At 43.0% G+C, this 18,241-nt stretch overlaps 1 protein-coding gene across 40 annotated transcripts in view; it reads right to left on the bottom strand.

Moving 5' to 3' along the window:
• Positions 1-415: 415 nt before the first annotated feature.
• The window catches only part of ZNF618 (zinc finger protein 618), a 203,978-nt gene continuing 186,152 nt past the window's right edge, over positions 416-18,241 (bottom strand). For all 40 annotated transcript variants that reach the window (XM_069575346.1, XM_069575344.1, XM_069575324.1 and 37 more), the window contains 2 exons: positions 4,387-4,488; positions 416-3,739 (listed from right to left, as the gene is read on the bottom strand). In XM_069575346.1, the coding sequence (XP_069431447.1) occupies positions 2,223-3,739; positions 4,387-4,488 (1,619 nt within the window). In that variant the 3' untranslated portion in view covers positions 416-2,222. The remainder of the gene's footprint in view (positions 3,740-4,386; positions 4,489-18,241) is intronic.

An 18,241-nucleotide genomic window follows, 5' to 3' on the forward strand; every position in this document is an offset into this window, starting at 1 on the left:
ATCTCCCAGTCTCATCAAATAGCCTGTCAATGCTCCCATATACTATAGAACGCGACACGAGGTGCCTGTCCAGTGCAGATAAGAGGCTCTTCCGATGGTGTGACACTCCTTGGAAATTCTGTAGAGTAAATGCCCAAAACTTCTCTGAGAGAGGAAATGGCATGGTGGTTCCTGAGACCATGGCTTGCTGCAGGGAACGTGGAAACGACCCTCTGGGATACATTTCAGTGTGTCCAAGATGCGGAGGGTTAGTTCTCATGAGGCAAATTGAGCAGGCTTGGCACCTGGGACAGTGTTCTGGTCCATGATCCTAAGCCTTGAGTTTTCAAATTAACTTAACTTCCCCAACGTTACTGCCATGGACCGGGGAGTAGGGAGAGGGCTGTTGTACAGTGCTTTTTGAACTCGAGGTATCTTGCAGTTGAACAATGTTTTATTACTAAGGAGGGATGTGGTGGACTTGGTCAGCCCCCCAGGATGGTAGAATGTGCCTTTGCAAATGGCTCCCCCCATGATGGTGGGCACCAAGGGGATACTGGACCACCAGTATATATTCACTGAGAGGTGGGGTGGGACGCTGAGCACTGATCTTGACAAAACCACCTCTTGAGAGGGGAAAGGGTCACCCTCTTGGCATTTAGGCTAACTGTGGGAACCTAAACCGCTCACAGAGGAAGAAAAGCCTAAAACCATCTTTCACAGCATCAAGTTGAACGTGGCCTAATGCCATTCTACCCTCAAACATCCATCATTGGGCCTGCAAGGCACCGTGCTCAACTACCGTCCCAGAAGGAGGGCTGAGGCTCATGTGGGGGACCCCCAGGGCCGTGGGCAGTGGAACCCCTGGAATCTCCGGGATCCTGGGGAGGAAGAGGAGGTCGTGGGTCTGAGGTGTGATGGATGTGAACATGGATCAACTCAGGATTCCCTGCTGAGCCGGAAGGGTCAGTGACGCGGCAAGTAGTGTAATGCACTCTGGGTACAGAAATCAGACATTCGCAGTACCAGATGCAGTGAGCCAGGAGGGCGGGCTTCCACTTACAGTCAGCACTCCTAAGCCACATGTTTCTCTGTGGCTTCCACCAAATCCCACGTCTGCGAGACCTGTGACTCCAATACCTCTCCTGGTCTCCAAACAGCACAGCCAAGTTCACGGTCTTGGCTGTTTCAAATACAGGAAAACTGGACCGTACAGGGAAGGTTGATAAAAACCTCAGGATACTGAATACACCACTGAGATGAGCTAGTTTACAGTGTGACTCGAGGAACAAAAAGGGCAATCAAAAAAAAAAAACACAAAAAAATCCTCCAAAATATAAGTTATAGACATTCAGTGCCTCCTAGCAGAGTCTAAATCAAATTGGAAAAAAAAAGGCAAAAACTGCTAAAATGTTAGGAAAAAAATTATTAAGGAGTGGAGACAGTTATCTTATACTTCTTTGAAAATGTCTTTTTTTCTCTCTTATATTAAAAAGCAAAAGGTCAGCTTTATATTCTTAAAAGTCTCCTTTCCTGATTTGGGGAGATAGATAGGTGTGTTTCTAAGGCGGCTGCCCCCTGACACCCAGGGGTATCGTAAAGGCAGCAGCTCAATGCCCTGAAGGTGAACGAGAACAAAGTCCAGTGCAGAAGCTGTCCATCTGATGCAGTTTGGAGAATCCATGGCAGGGCAGCTGGGGAGGAGTGGGGCGTGACAGGGTCAGGAAGACTGGGGGCGGGGGTGGCGGGCAGTAGGGGGACCACAGGGTGAAGGACAGAGAGCGTCAAGTCACTTCAGATCTCAGCTGCCTGAACATTTCACAACATCAGTTTGTACAATCTGCACACCTGAAAATGGAGTCTTTTAAAGCCCCCTCACTGAGAAAAGGAAGTGAAGCGTCTTCCCTCTTTCCCAAACACTCAGCTTTCCTGACACGCCCAGTTTAATGCACACACGCCCACGAGGGGGCATGCATGCATGCACCAGGGGAGTGTGTGTGTGCACGTGTGTGCAACACTTCGGGAGCCACGCAGACGAGCACAGAGCTGCCCGTGCACACACATGCACACACACACTGAAAAAAAGCACTTAAGTTTCCAGGGGGCGTTTATAATGAGGTCCACAGTGTTTAGAACTTAAATTCCTTTTCTTTGTTTGCGACAGTGTTGTGTGGGTTTTTTTTCCTTCTTTGAACGTTCTCTTTTCTTTCTCTCTTTCATGTTTTTTTTTCAATCTGGAAGTCTTAAAGCATGTTGGATTTCAGAAACATGAGTTTGTTCATATCTTCTGGACTGAGCAGTCGCCTCCTTTTGATGAGAAGTGCTTGTTCACACATATTTACACACCCGCTCCTGGCCCCCACGGCTGGTACCGCGAGGAGCCAGAAGGCGAGCTTGGCGAGTTTTGTGTGCTTTTGGGTCACGCACGACCAGTACTGGAAGAGATCGGGGGTGGCCTGGAAGAGGGGCTCCTGCAGGTAATCGTACACTTCATTCTTCCCGAGCCGGTCATCCTCCTGGGTGGCAGGGTTTTCTCCGGGGGCGGAACGGGGCTTCTTGGCTGCGGGCTCGAAGTCGGCCTCCTCAGTCCAGGACTCCTTGACCTCGTTGATGAGCTCGCACACCTTGCCGATGATCTCCTCGTGCTGGTAGGGGGGCACGGGCCGCAGCTTCTGCTGCGGGTCTAGGATCATGGCCACCTTGTGCGCTGGGTGCACCTTGAAGTTCTCCTTGAGCGCCTCCAGGAAGAGGTGGCACAGCTTGCTCACGGTGCCCGCGTCATTGGCCTTGGCCGTGAACAGCTTCTCCAGCCTGACGTAGGTGGGGAGCACCAGCTGCAGGGTGGGCTGGCTCTCGTTGCTCAGCTCGATGACCGCCTGCTTCACCGGCGTCAGGATGGCCGCCAGGTTGCTGAGCAGGTGCTTATTGAGGCTCTGGATGAGGTTCATCTTCTTGGCCCGGCTGTAGAACTCGCAGATTTGCTCGTAGCGCTCGTGTACCAGCAGCAGCGAGTCCGTGACCGAGTTCCAGCAGGGCGGCGGAGAGGTCTCCTCCAGCGAGCCGAAGGTCTCCTTGGCGAGGCCGGTGGAGCCCGCCAGGTCCTCGCACACGTTGAGCAGCTCGATGACCTCGTGCATGCTGCGGGCCTGCAGCGTCCGCTTGCTCAGCACGCTCTGCACCACCGAGTTCAAGGCACAGGCTGAGCAGCGCAGGCACATGCCAGCCTTGGAGAAGGCAGACGTGCTCACCCGGCAGTCCGTCACGTACACTGTCCTGATCTCCGACATCACGAACTCTGACAGCACGTTCTGCACCCAGTGGTGCACCAGGTCGCCGCTGTCGCGAATGTCCGCGCCCTTCACGCCTAGCACGTAGCTCTTGATGTGGTTGCCCTCGGCCTGGTAGGCCGTGAGGATGTAGCAGGAGTCGGGGCCGACACTCTGCGAGTGGCAGGTCACGCCGATGCCCAGGCAGGCGTTGCTGCCCAAGGCGCACGTGACCTTCACCTTCACCTGGTTGTACATGCGCGGCAGGTGCTTCAGCGCCAGCGTATTGAAGTTGCCCAGGATCTCGGTGACCGAGAAGGCCCCGTAGCGGGCGCCGCTGTCCACCAGTGTCTGGGCCAGCTTCAGGAACTCCTTCCCGCTCACCACGCTCAGGGCACCCAGGTCGGCACACATGACCCGCAGCAGCCGCTCTGCGATGTTCTGCCGCTCCTTCTCAGGGATCATGCTGTTGGGTGTCAAACCACTGGTGGTGGCTGGTGGGTGAGGGGGGACACAAAGAGAGGTGTGATTAATCCTGGCATTCAAGGCTCCTTGGTCTGGCAGCAGCCTAATACTCAAGCATTTAGTATGAGGAATTACAAAGTGATTTTATCTTGTGTGCAAACTGATGGTCCTGGCAAGTCTTTAACATGTGACAGTCTCCTGGGAATGAAGTTCTGTGATTGACTAGTAATGCCTGCTGTGGGCACGGGAGCAGAGGGTAGTGGTATGTGTGCAAATATTTGCTACATGTGCCATTCACCTCGACCTCTGAAGCTAACTAGTCTAACCTGTTCCTCAAAACAGAAACAGCCTGATACAGAAGGCGTTAGTGAATAAGATACCTGAGGCCACAGTGTCAGGAAAAAGCAGACCAGAGAAATCGTGGGGAGTGGATTCTAATTCTGATTCTGTCATGAATTTGTGTCCTCTTATCACAAAGAGATCAGGTCTCCCCAGGCCTCCTCTGTCCATCCCGTGAGGTCAGAATTCCCATCAACTAGGTCTCAGGTGTGAAAGTGCATGGTCTCACATCACCATGGGAGGTACAGGGGTGTGGAGGGGGGCAGAGGGGAACAAGCAGGGGGAGGGGCTGGAGCAGACTTCACCAGTCCCCGGCGTCCGCCTGGGAAAGACCTACTGTTGTTGGCGCTGTTCCTCTGGGCTTGGGGCTTCCACTTCTCCTCCACGACAGCAGGGGGCGATCGGGACTGGTTGGAGGCGATGTTGTTTTCATTGTCCGCTGTGGGCACAAAGGGGACAGTGTATTTCCCTGAAGCGCCAGAGGCCTATTAGCTAACAAGGAGAGAACTAGAGCATGCAAGTGAAGACGAGACTAATCTCTGGGACTCGGGCCTGGGTTCAAATACCGGCTCCTTAGACAACTATCTGATGCCTGCAAAGCATCATTTTCAACACTTGGAAGAATGAAGATAACTCCACAATTGCTGGAAGAACTAATAAGAGATAATATAGGGAAAGAGCAGGGGGCACAGTGCCCAGCATGGAGTAAGCACTTGGGGAATGGGAAGCACCATGTTCTGAGTCTGGATGGGAGGCTCCCCAACACCCACAAGCACAAAGTTCTGAGGCTGGGGAAGGGGTGCCCATTACACCCCAAGAGGCAGAGAGCATCTCACGCTCTTGCTTCTTTGAAGTGTGTCTTTTTGTCTCTTTAGTGTATTTACTAGAAACTTAATTAGATGAACACAGCAAAAGCAAAGCCCTATATGACATAAAGTATATAATTCGCAACCCCCTCATGACATGCAGAAGGTGAAAAAAAAGCACACACGTAGGAAAGGATTTGCTCAGGATCATACAGAAAACTAGCAGCAGAGCTGGGATGGACAGCCCAGGTCCTTTGGTACCTGGATGCATCCTCCATGAATTCCCCTAATTTTTGTTAACCTGTACGTTTACATTGGTATTCAGTTTTAAATAATGGGCACACGCCATACTCGTCTATGCACGGTCACTTCTTGACATTTTTGTAGAACTGCTTCTAAGTAGAAATTATCTGAGTTACATATTTGCCATCAGAAATGACCACACCATCTTTTACTGCACCATACTTTACCAACTGTTAACTACACCCTAGGTTCCTGAGCTTCAGGGCTGTGCCATTTCCAGTATGACTATTCTGCTATGAACCTATTTGCCCAATATTCTAATATTGTTTTTCTGTGCTCTTTTATTGTTGTTGTGGGTGTACCTCCTTGAGACATCATCTGACAGGTAGAATTCACAACCTGAGGCTATCAGTGGGTCAGTGGGCTCTGTTCAGGATTGCCAGACATTGTCCCTCCTTTCTTCTCAATTTAAGGCATCAGACCTTAGAGGTCAAGGCCAGAATTTTCATACCTAGAAAAGAGACTTCTCCAACTTCTACACATTCAAAGTCAGCCAGCTAGAAGACTCTGGGATGGGCATTCAAGGAATATTTTGTAGCCACTAAAAAGGTGGCTGTGTACCCTGGAGAAACATGTGAAAATGCATAAGATAATGAAAAGCACACTCTAATCAGAATTTCATATGTATTTTTAGAGATATGTACTTTAAACTTACAAGCCAAAGAATCAACAGATTTATGCATCAAAATCTATGGGGAGGGGACTTTCACTTCTGCCCATTAAGGATGCCCTACCATAGGAACTGCTCTCCAGTTTCAAACAACTACTGATCATGATACAACTGCTTTCAAACAGGCAACCCATGGTGTGAGCCCAGAAAAAGAAGCAAATGTGGTGAGCTCTCTGACTGCCTTGCTTACTGCCTGGAGGCAGGGAACTGAACAAGCACAGTGGTCACCTTTAAGAGACAGAGATCAAAATTCAGGCAGAAACAGCTAGAATTTACACGGAAAAGTACTAAGGCAGAGGAAGTGTCAGAAAGAGGGAGCCCTGGAGATTGTAGGGGGTTCCCTGGAGTCTTTGATCAAACTAATCTACCTGTTGCTATTTAGACGCTAAGTTGTGTCCAACTCTTTTGCGACCCCATGGACTGTAGCCTGCCAGGCTTTTCTGTCCATGGGATTTCCCTGGCAAGAATACTGGAGTGGGTTGCAATTTCCTTCTCCAGGGTATCTTCCTGACCAGGGATCAAACCTGCATCTCCTGCACTGACAGGTGAATTCTTTACAACTGAGCCACCTGGGAAGCCCAATACATATGACCAAATTCCACAGGAATGGGAGAAGAATCATTAAAATGCAGTAGGATGGTAATTCCTAGGGCTACCCCACTTGGGGAAGTCACCTGTGTTCCCTCAACCAGAATGGAGAGATGAACCTCAATGCACGAGAAATTGGACAGTTCCCTTGTATGCGTGCGTATATGCTATGTCACTTCAGTCAGCTCCTCTGTCCATGGAATTTTCCAGGCAAGAATACTGGACTGCGTTGCCATGCCCTCCTCCAGGGGATCTTCCTAACCCAGGGATTGAACTCATGTCTCTTGTGCCTCCTGCATCGGCAGGCGGCTTCTTTATCATTAGTGCCACCTGAGAAGCCCTGGACAGTCCCTTTATTATGCAGCTAAATTAGCCATTGATTAAGTGCTGCCCTAGACCTGCCCTAATACATTTTAAGAACAAGCCTCGGATGTATTAAAGTGATTCCAGTTAACAAACTGTAAGCCAAGTTTAATAGTCTCTAAAAAATAAAAACTAGTACCTAACAATATGAAATTCACAACGTCATTCATCTAACCAGTACCGGACATTCAAAACAGTAGGCAAATATGACCTATAACCAGAAAAACAAAACCCAAAACCTAATCAATAGAAACAGACCTAGGAAGGATAGAGGTGATGTATTTAGCCAATAAGAATCTTACAATAGCAGTTGTAAACATCATAAATACGCTCAAGATATGAAGGGAAACACGAATAGCCTAAGGAGAGAAATGTGAGACGTAAAAAAGAGCAAACTAAACTACACTCAAGTGGAACTTCTGAATATAAAAATAAGTGATATAGGAAAAATACACTGTATGGGATAAAAACTAATTAGATGCCACAGAAGAAAAAAAATCAGTGAAGTTGGAGACAGAGCCAAAAAAAAAAAAAAATATCCAATGAAAACCAGACTGGGTAAAAGGTTGTAAATAAATAAATGGAGTATGGACAATATTAAGCAGTTTAACACACATATGATTGGAGTCCCAAAAAAAGGGGGTGAGGCAGAAAAAATATTTGAAGAAACGGCCAGAATTTTTCCAGATGAAAACCATAAAATCAAGTTCTAAAAGCTCAACTAACTCAAAGAAAACACCACCAAGGCACACTATCATAATAAAATTGTTGAAAACCAGTGACAGGAACAGCCAGAGAAGAGGAAAAATTAAGTACAGGTGAACAAAAATAAGAAAAACAACAGACCCAGCAGGCCACAGAACGAAGTTAAAGAAGAATGTCAATCTAAAATTCTAAGGGCTGCCCTAGATGAATGGATAAAGAAGATATCATCGTGCAATTGATATAAATTATATTTATACAATGGGATATTACTCAGCTACCAAAAAGAATGAGAGACTTCCAGTGGCCAAGACTCCATGCTCTTAATGGAGGGAGCCCAAGTTCAATCCTTGCTCAGGGAGCTAGAGCCCACATGCCTCAACTTAGACCCTGTACAGCCAAATAAATATTTAAAAAAATGAAATAATGCCATTTGCAGCAACACGGAAGGCCTTAGAGGTGATCACACTAAGTGAAGTAAGCCAGACAATGACAAACACCATCTGATGTCACTTACATGTGGAATCTAAAACACAAACAAAAAAGGATACAAATAAACTTCTATACAAAACAGAAATAGACCAATGACATATAAAACAAACTTATGGCTACCAAAGGGAAAAAGGAAGGAGGGATAAATTATGAATTTGAGATTAACATACACAAACTAATATATAAGGACCCACTGTATAACACAGGTAATTATATTTAATATTTTATAATAACCTATAAGGGAAAAGAATCTAAAAAAATTGATATATATTCCTAGGGATTCAGTTATACATAACTGAATATAACTGAATCCCTATGCTGTATACCTGAAACTAATGCAACATTATGAATCAATTATAATTCAATTAAAAAAACTACAAAAATATTTTAAAAATAAATAATAAAACCCTAAATCCAGTGATACTATCTTGCACAAATGGAAATAAATAAGGGGAAAAAAAATCAAACCTGCAACTATAAGAAATGCTAAAGGAAATTCTTTAGGTATTAAAAAAAAATGATACCAAATAAGAATCTGGATCTACAGAAAGAAAAGAAGAGTACTGGGAACTGTATGTATATGAACATAAAAGATATTTTCCCTCATTTTAAATCTCTTTAACAAGGTAACTGACTGCACAATGAATTGTGGTAATTACAAGTAGTAATAAACTGTATGGCAACAATAACAGAGAGATTAGGAAGATGATACAGAAGATTTTGTTGAAAGTTTTTCACACAATATACAATATAATATCCTCTGAAGGTAGACTAAGTAAGTTAGAAATGTATAGTGTAAAACTGAAATAAATCATTAAAAACACCCAAAGAATTACAGTTAAGAAATCCACTGTAGAGATAAAAATGGAATCATAAAAAATTCTCAGTCCAAAATGAGGCAAAAAAATTAGAGAAAAAGGAAGAAAGAACAAATGAAACAGTACACAAATAGGAAAATGGTGGATTTAAACCCAATAATATTGAAATCACATTAAATGTAAATGACATGGTCTCCACATTCCAAATAAAAGTTAGAGAATGTCATACTTTAAAAAAATACAAGACTACAAAGACATGAATAAGTTGAAAGTAAAAGGTTAAATAAAGGTATACTCCACAAATAGTACTGAAGAGAAGGCAGGAGATGCATGTGGTTGTATTACAGAAAAAACAGACCTCAGAACAAGAAATATGACCCGGGGTAATGGGAGACCGTGCATAATGATAAAGAAGTCAAATCACCAAGAATCCATAATGATCCTATGTTGTGCGCAAGTGGTAACAGAGCATCAAAATTACATGAAGCAAAAGTGAGAAAACTGGACAAGAAACAGCAGACCAAACCTACGACTGGAAATTTCAAGCTGTCTTCTCTCAGAAATTGCTACTCTCAGGAGAAAACACCGAATGCAAACGGACAGAGAGCGGCAGCATCAAGCAGCCCAGTAGGCACACAATCGGATCCCCAGAAAAAGGAGGCAGAACAGAACAACACCCAGACCATACGAAGTATAGTCTCTGACCATAACTGAATTAAATTAGAAATCAAAAACAAAAGGATATTTGGAAATATTTCAACTATTTGAATATTAAATATCACACCTGTAAGTAACTCAGAGGCCAAAGAAATATTAGGGAGGTCAGAAAATGCTTTGAACTAAATACTAACACATGCAAACCTCAGATTTCAAATTTCATGGGTACATCTAAGTGAATGTTATTTATAACATTGAAAGTTTTATTAGAAAAGGATAAAGGTTTAAAATCAGTGTCACAAAGCTTCACCACTAAGAGATCTAGAGACTACGTTTAAAGAGTAAGTTGAGTCTAACATAAACAGAAGGAAATAACACAGATAAAAGCAGAAATGAATGAAACAGAAAATGGATAAACACCATAGAAATCAAACTAAAAGCTAATTCTTGGTAGAAATCAGTAAAACTGATAGCCCTCTAATAAGAAAGATTAAAAAAAGAAAGGAGAGGAATGCAAATTATTAGTAGTAGGAATAAAAGAAGGGGACATCACTACAGATGCTACACATTTTAAAGGGATGAATGGGGACATGATTATGGGGACTTCCCTGGCAGTCCAGGTGTTAAGAAGCCATCTGCTAATGCAGGGACACAGGTTTGATCCCTGGTCAGAGAAATAAGATCCCATATGCGATGGGGTAACTAAGCCCAAGCAGGGCACCTAGAGAAGCCCTGCATGCTGTGGCTACTGAGCTCTAGCACTCTGGAGACCGCACACAGCTAGAGAGTCCACGGGCTGCAGCTAGGACCTGATGCAGCCAAACAAACAAATATTTTAAAAAATGATTATGAACAACTTTATGCCAATAAATTCAACCATTTAAGTGAGGCCAAAAAAAATTAATAAACCTAAAAATGTAAAGTATCTAAGTTCACTTCAGAAGAAATAGGTAACCTAAATATCTCAAGTTCTGCAATTATTAAGAAATTCAGATCATAGCTCACATAATTTCCCATAAAGAAAATTCCCACATGAGTTGACAGCAAAGTTTGACCAAATATTTAAGGAAGGAATAATACAGATTCCAAACATATAGTCCCAAAAATCAGAAGAGGAAAGATCATTTCCCGATTTGTTTTACAAGGCTGTCATTACCTCAATCCAAAACTAAAGAAAAAATTATAACAAAAGAAAGTACAGGGACTGCCTGGTGGTCCAGTGGCTAAGACTTCACACGTCCAGTGCAGGGAGACCCCAGATTCAATCTCTGGTCAAGGAACTAGATTCTACTTGCAACTAAGAATTTGCATGCCTTAACTACAAAATCCTGCTGGAAGGTCCTGTTTGCCTCAACTAAGACCAAGCACTGCCAAATAAGTACATAAATAAATATTTTTTTTAAAAAAGAAAAGAAACTACAGACCAATATCCCTCAATATATACACAAAATGCTTAACAAAATATTAGCAAAGTAAATATAGCAATATATAAAAATAATAACACATCATGGGAGTTCCCTGGTGGTCCTCAAGTCAGGACTCAGAACTTTCACCGCTGTGCCCTGGGTTCAATCCCTGGTTGGGGAACTAATATCCCACAAACCATATGGGATAAAATAAAAAATAAAAATAATAGCACATCATGAATAAGCAAAGTTAATTCCAGAAATGGGGTACTTAATAAAAGAAAACCAATCGGTGTAATTTCCTATACTAAGAGGGAAAAAAAATAAGAAAGATCATTTTATCTCCATAGATAAAACACACTATAAAAGTGATAAAATCCAGTACCCACCCATGATACAAAATCTCAGCAAACTAGGAAGAGAAGGAAACTTTTTCAACGTGATAAAGGACATCTAAAAGAACCCTTAAGTTTACTGATCTGATAGAAATAAAAAGGATTATTTATAAGGAAATACTATGAACCAATTAGACAACCTGGATGAAACAGACAAGTTCCTAGAAAACATAAACTACAAAAACTGACTTAAGCAGCAGAAAATCTGGATATACCTATACAGAAACTGAATTAGTGATCAAAGTACTGACCACAAAAAAGAAGCAAAGGAAAGCCCAGGTTCAGATGCCTTTACTGATGAACTGTATCATATGGTAAAGACCTTTTCACAAATTCTTCTGAAAATAGGAGGGAACACTTCTCAATTCATTCTATGAGGCAGGTATTATTCTGACACCAAATCCAGACTAAGAAGTCACAAGAAAAGAAACTATGCCCACTATACCTTTTGACTATGGATACAAACACCCTCAATAAAATACAGCTGACCAAATCCAACAACACATACAACAGGCTACATGCTATGACCAAGCAGCATTTATTCCAGGAATACAGGTCTGTTCAACATGCAGAAATCAATACCATATTAATAGAAAAAAGACAAAAACTACCTGATCATTTTAATTGATGCTGAAAAATTATTTGACAAAATTCAATACTCTTCCCTGGTGGCCCGGATGGTAAAGAGTCTGCCTACAATGCGGGAGACGTGGGCTCAATCCCTGGGTCGGGAAGAAACCCTGGAGAAGGCAATGGCAACCCACTCCAGTACTCCTGCCTGGAAAATCCCATGGATGGAGAAGCCTGGTAGGCTATAGTCCATGGGGTTGCAAAGAGTTGGACACAACTGAGAGACTTCATTTCACTTCACTTCAATACTCTTTCATGATAAAAACACTCAACAAACTAGGAATTGAAGGGAATTTTTCAACCTGATAAAGGGCATCTATGAAAAACCCATTACTAACATTATACTTAATGGTTAAACATTAAAATTTTTCCTCTTAAGATCAGGAACAAGGTAAAAATGAACACTCTATCTCTTTTATTCAACATGCATTAGAGGTTCCAGTCAGGGCAATTAGAAGAAAAGAAAGAAAGAAAAACAAAAAGAAAGGGCATCCAGATGAATGGAAGAAGTTAAATAATCTCTATTTATAGATAACATACTACATCACTGTGTATAGAAAATCCTATGGAAAACACAGATACACACACAACTATTAGAACTTGTAAATAAGTTCATCAAGATTTTCAGATATAAGATCAACATATTAAAGAAATCATACTTGTGTACATTAGCAATGAACACTCCAAAAATTAAATTAAGGAAATAATTCCATTACAATAGCTTCTAAAAGAGTAAAACACTTAGGAATAAATTATAAAATAAGATTGTACACTTGAAACTAAAAATATGTTTGAAAAATTCAAAGGCAGCTTAAATAAATGAAAAGGCATTCCATTTTCATAGATTAGAAGACAATATTGTTAAAATGGCAATATTCCCTAAATTGATCCAGATTCAACCCAATCCCTATCAAAAGTCCTGCTATCTTTTTTTGCAGATATTGACAAGTTGATCCTAAAGTTTATGCAGAACAGCCAAGCACTCTTGAAAATGAACAAAGCTGGAGAGCTTAGACTTTCTGATTTCAAAGCTATTATAAAGGCATGGTAATCCAGACAGTGTGGTACTGGCACAAAAATAGACATACAGACCAATGAAACAGAATTTAGAATCCAAAAATAAACCCTCAAATTTTCAGTCAACTGATTTCTAACAAGGGTGCCAGGACAATGCAACAGGGAAATGAATAGTCTTTTCAAAAAACTGAGCTGGGAAAACTGGATACCCACATGCAAAAGAATGAAGTTTGACCCCTACCTCACACCACATACAAAAATTAACACAAAATGGAATATGGGCCTAAATCTACGAGCCAAAACTAGAAAACTCTTACAGAAGAAAACAGGAGTTAAGTCTTTGTGACCCTCGATCAGGCAATGATTTCTTACACATGACATCAAAAGCACAAACAATGAAAAAACGTCTTCATCAAAAATTTTTGTGCTTAAAAGGACAGCATCAAGAAAGCGAAAAGACAACCTACAGAATGGGAGAAGATGTTTGTAAATCATCTATCTATAGAGGCTTCATGTCTCTACAGAGATAAAATGATCTCTTACAACTCAGTAATAAAAAACCCCCAAAACACCCAATTAAAAAATGGGCAAAGGATTTGAACCAACATTTCTCCAAAGGAGATACTTAAATGGCCAATAAGCACATAAAAAAATGTTAAACATCATTTGTCATCAAGAATACACAGAAAAGGAAAGATATACCCATCTGAATGCAGAGTTCCAGAGAATAGCAAGGAGAGATAAGGAAGCTTCTTCAGCGATCAATGTAAAGAAATAGAGGAAAACAACAGAATGGGAAAGACTAGAGATCTCTTCAAGAAAATTAGAGATACCAAGGGAACATTTCATGCAAAGATGGGCTCAATAAAGGACAAATGGTATGGATCTAACAGAAGCAGAAGATACCAAGAAGAGGTGGCAAGAATACACAGAAGAACTGTACAAAAAAGATCTTCATGATCCAGATAACCAAGATGGTGTGATCACTGACCTAGATATCTTAGAGTGCGAAGTCAAGTGAGCCTTAGGAAGCATCACTACAAACAGAGCTAGTGGAGGTGATGGAATTCCAGCTGAGCTCTTTCAAATCCCAGAACATGATGCTGTTAAACTGTTGCACTCTATATGCCAGCAAACCTGGAAATCTCAGCAGTGGCCACAGGACTAGAAAAGGTCAGTTTTCATTCCAATCTCAAAGAAAGGCCATGCCAAAGAATGTTCAAACTATCGCACAGTTGCACTCATCTCACGCACTAGTGAAGTAATACTCAAAATTCTCCAAGCTAGGCTTCAACAGTACGTGAACCGAGAACTTCCAGATGCTCAAGCTGGATCTAGAAAAGGCAGAGGAACTGGAGATCAAATCGCCAACATCTGTTGGATCACAGAAAAAGAAAGAGAATTCCCCAAAACATATACTTCTGCTTCACTGACTACGCTAAAGTTTTAACTGTGTGAATCTCAACAAACTGGAAAATTCTTAAACAGATGGGAATACCAGACCACCTTACCTGCCTCCTGAGAAATCTGTATGCAGGTCAAGAAGCCAACAGTTAGAACTGGACATTAAACAATGGACTGGTTCCAAATTGGGAAAGGAATACACCAAGTCTGTATACTGTCACCCTGCTTATTTAACTTATATGCAGAATATAGCATGTGAAATGCTGGGCTGGATGAAGCACAAACTGGAATCAAGATTGCAGGGAGAAATATCAATAACCTCAGATATGCAGATGATATCACCCTTATGGCAGAAAGCAAAGAGGAACTAAAGAGCCTCTTCATGGAGGTAAAAGAAGAGAGTGAAAAAGCTGGCTTAAAACTCATCATTCAAAAAACTAAGATCATGGCATCTGGTCCCATGACTTCAAGGCAAATAGATGGGGAAACAATGGAAACAGTGACAGACTTTATTTTCTTGGGCTCCAAAATCACTGCAGATGGTAACTGCAGCCATGAAGTTACAGGATGCCTGCTCCTTGGAAGAAAAGCTATGACAAACCTAGACAGCATATTAAAAAGTGGAGATATTACTTTACCATCAAAGATCCCTATAGTCAAAGCTATAATTTTTCCAGTACTCATGTATGGATGTGAGAGTGGGACCATAAAGAAGGTTGAGCACCAAAGAACTGGTGTTTCTGAATTGTGGTGTTAGAGAAGACTCTTGAGAGTCCCCTGGACTGCAAGGCGCTCAAACTAGTCAATCCTAAAGAAAAGCAATCCAGAATATTCACTGGAAGGACTAGAATGAAAGTGGAAGCTTCAGTTCATTAGAGGCTCCAATACTTTGGCCACCTGATGTGAAGAGCCTACTCATTAGAAAAGACCCCAGTGCTGGGAAAGATTGAAGACAGGAGGAGAAGACGACGACAGAGGATGAGATGGTTGGATGGCATCACCGACTCAATGCACGTGAGTTTGACAAGCTCTGGGAGATGGTGAATGGCAGGGAAGCCTGGTGTGTTGCAGTCCATGGAGTCGCAAAGAGTCACACACGACTGAGTGACTGAACAACTACAATAATACACAGATTAAAATAACAATGAGATATCAGTTAATGTGTGTGTGTGTGTGTGTGTGTTAAGTCGCTTCAGTCATGTCTGACTCTTTGTGACCCTATGGATTGTAGCCTACAGGATTCTCCAGGCAAGAATACTGGAATGGGTTGCCATGCCCTCCTCCGGGGATCTTCTCGACCCAGGGATTGAACCCACATCTCCTTCGCTCCTGCAATGCAGGCAGATTCTTTACCACTGAGCCACTGGGGAAACCCCGCACGTAATGTAGCAGTCCCTACGCTTTTTGGCACCAGGGATCAGTTTCACAGAAGACAATTTTTCCATGGACTGGGGTGGGGGCATGGTTTCAGGATGATTCAAGCACATTGCATTTACTGTGCACTTTATTTCTATTATTATTATTATATACATCAGTTCCACCTCAGATCACCAGGCATTAGATGCTAGAGGTTGGGGAACCCTGACTTAATGCATTAGAATGGCTATAACCAGTCAGGTAATAACAAGTGTTATCAAGGATGTGGAGAAGTTGGACCCCTCATACACTGTTGGTGGGAATGTGAAAATGGTGCAGACACTTTAGTAAACAGGGGCAGCTCTTCAAAAGGTTAACTGCAGACTGACTGTATGACCCAGAATTTCCACTCCTAGGCATCTATGTAGTAGTTAAAAGCATGTCTTCATAGGGACTTGCTCTTGGACATTCACAGCAGCTTTATTCATAATAGCTCCAAACTGGAGACAGCGTAGAAGTCCATCAATTGGGGGAAGTGAAGTGAAGTGAGGTCGCTCAGTCGTGTCCAACTCTTTGCGACCCTGTGGACTGTAGCCCACCAGGCTCCTCCATCCATGGGATTCTCCAGGCAAGAGTACTGGAGTGGGTTGCCATTTCCTTCTCCAGGGGATCTTTCCGACCCAGGGATCAAACTCAGGTCTCCTGCACTGTAGGCAGACGCTTTAACCTCTGAGCTACCAGGGAAGCCTGGGAATGGGTAAACAAACTGTGGTATATTCAGACAATAAAATAGTACTCAGAAATTAAAAGACTAGTATCATAGAATATAAATGAGTCTCAAAAGTATGCTAAGTGAAAGAAGTCAGACACCTAAGTCAGACACAAGAGACTAAATACATAATCTATTTATACAAAATTGCAGGCTTCCCAGATGGCACTAGTGGTAAAGAACCTGCCTGGGAATGCAGAAGACTCAGGAGACACAGGTTCAATCCCTGGGTCAGGAAGATTACCCTGGAAGAGGAAATGGCAATCCATTCCAGTATTCTTCCTTGGAGAACCCCATGGACAGAGGAGCCTGGCAGGCTATACAGTCCATAGGGTTCAACAGAGTCAGACATGACTTAAGCAACAATGAATGCACGCACACAAAATTCCCAAAACTATAACAAAAGCAAGCAGACAGGGTGCCAGCAGGGGGGTCTGGGGAAGGGGCCTGCTGCAAAGGGAACTCTGTGGGTCAATGGTCACATTATACATTCTGCTTACGATGGCGGTTAAATGACTAAACGTTCATCAAAACCTACCATCAGAACTCTTAAAATTGGTGAATCTTAATTTATGTAAATTATAAATCTGATATTAAAATAGGCTTAAAAGAAACCATTAAAAGAGGAACAGTGGTTAGCCTTGAGTAGTGAGATTATGGTTGCAGGGTGGTTCCCTCATTCTCTGCCTTTCTGCAAGTCTTGGAATCGGGATTGAAAGTGAAAGTGAAGTCACTCAGTCGTGTCCGACTCTTAGAGACCCCATGGACTGTAGCCCACCAGGAACCTCCGTTCTTGGGATTCTCCAAGCAAGAGTACTGGAGTGGGTTACCATTTCCTTCTCCAGGGGATCTTCCCGACCCAGGGATCAAACCCAGGTCTCCTGCATTGCAGGCAGACGCTTTACAGCCACCAGGGAAGCCTGTATTACTCAACCTCAAATTTGATAATGATGTCTGCTGCTGCTGCTGCTAAGTCGCTTCAGTCGTCCAACTCTGTGCAACGCCAGAGACGGCAGCCCACCAGGCTCCCCTGTGCCTGGGATTCTCCAGGCAAGAACACTGGAATGGGTTGCCATTCCTTTCTCCAATGTATGAAAGTGAAAAGTGAAAGTGAAGTCGCTCAGTCGCGTCTGACTCTTAGCGGCCCCATGGGCTGCAGCCCACCAAGCTCCTCCGTCCATGGGATTTTCCAGGCAAGAGTACTGGAGAGGGGTGCCATTGCCTTGGTTGATTAATAAAAACCTTTTTTCTCCTTATCTCATAGATAATGCTGCTGAATGGGTGAGGCACTCAGTAAATGCTCTGTGAGTGGTCTGATTTATAGCTTGAGCTGGAAACAAGGTTTATTCAGTGTGGCTATAAGATCCCCTGGAGAAGGAAATGGCAACCCACTCCAGTACTCTTGCCTGGAAAATCCCATGGACGGAGGAGCCTGGTAGGCTGCAGTCCATGGAGTCGCTAAGAGTCGGACACGACTGAGCGACTTCACTTTCACATTCCCATGTATCACAGATACACATGTTCACACACGAACAGATATACATGTCTGCAAAGGACTGGATGCAAAGCTGGAATAAAGAATGTCTCCCAGGGAGGCACCAGTTGCCGGAAGGAGAAAGCAGTTGTTTCCAGCAGCGGATGGAAAAGGAAAAACTTGTATTATTTGGTCTTATTTTAGAATGTGCCACAGTCCTCAATATTTTACATGCATCATCTCCAGAACCCTCACCCAGGCTGTGGAGAATGGTAATGAACCCACTTTACAGATGAGAAGACTGACACCCAGAAAGGTGATTAGGTAATCCCTCAAAGGGAC

This window comes from Ovis canadensis, chromosome 2 (assembly GCF_042477335.2).
Source record: "Ovis canadensis isolate MfBH-ARS-UI-01 breed Bighorn chromosome 2, ARS-UI_OviCan_v2, whole genome shotgun sequence".
Taxonomy (NCBI): Eukaryota; Metazoa; Chordata; class Mammalia; order Artiodactyla; family Bovidae; genus Ovis; species Ovis canadensis.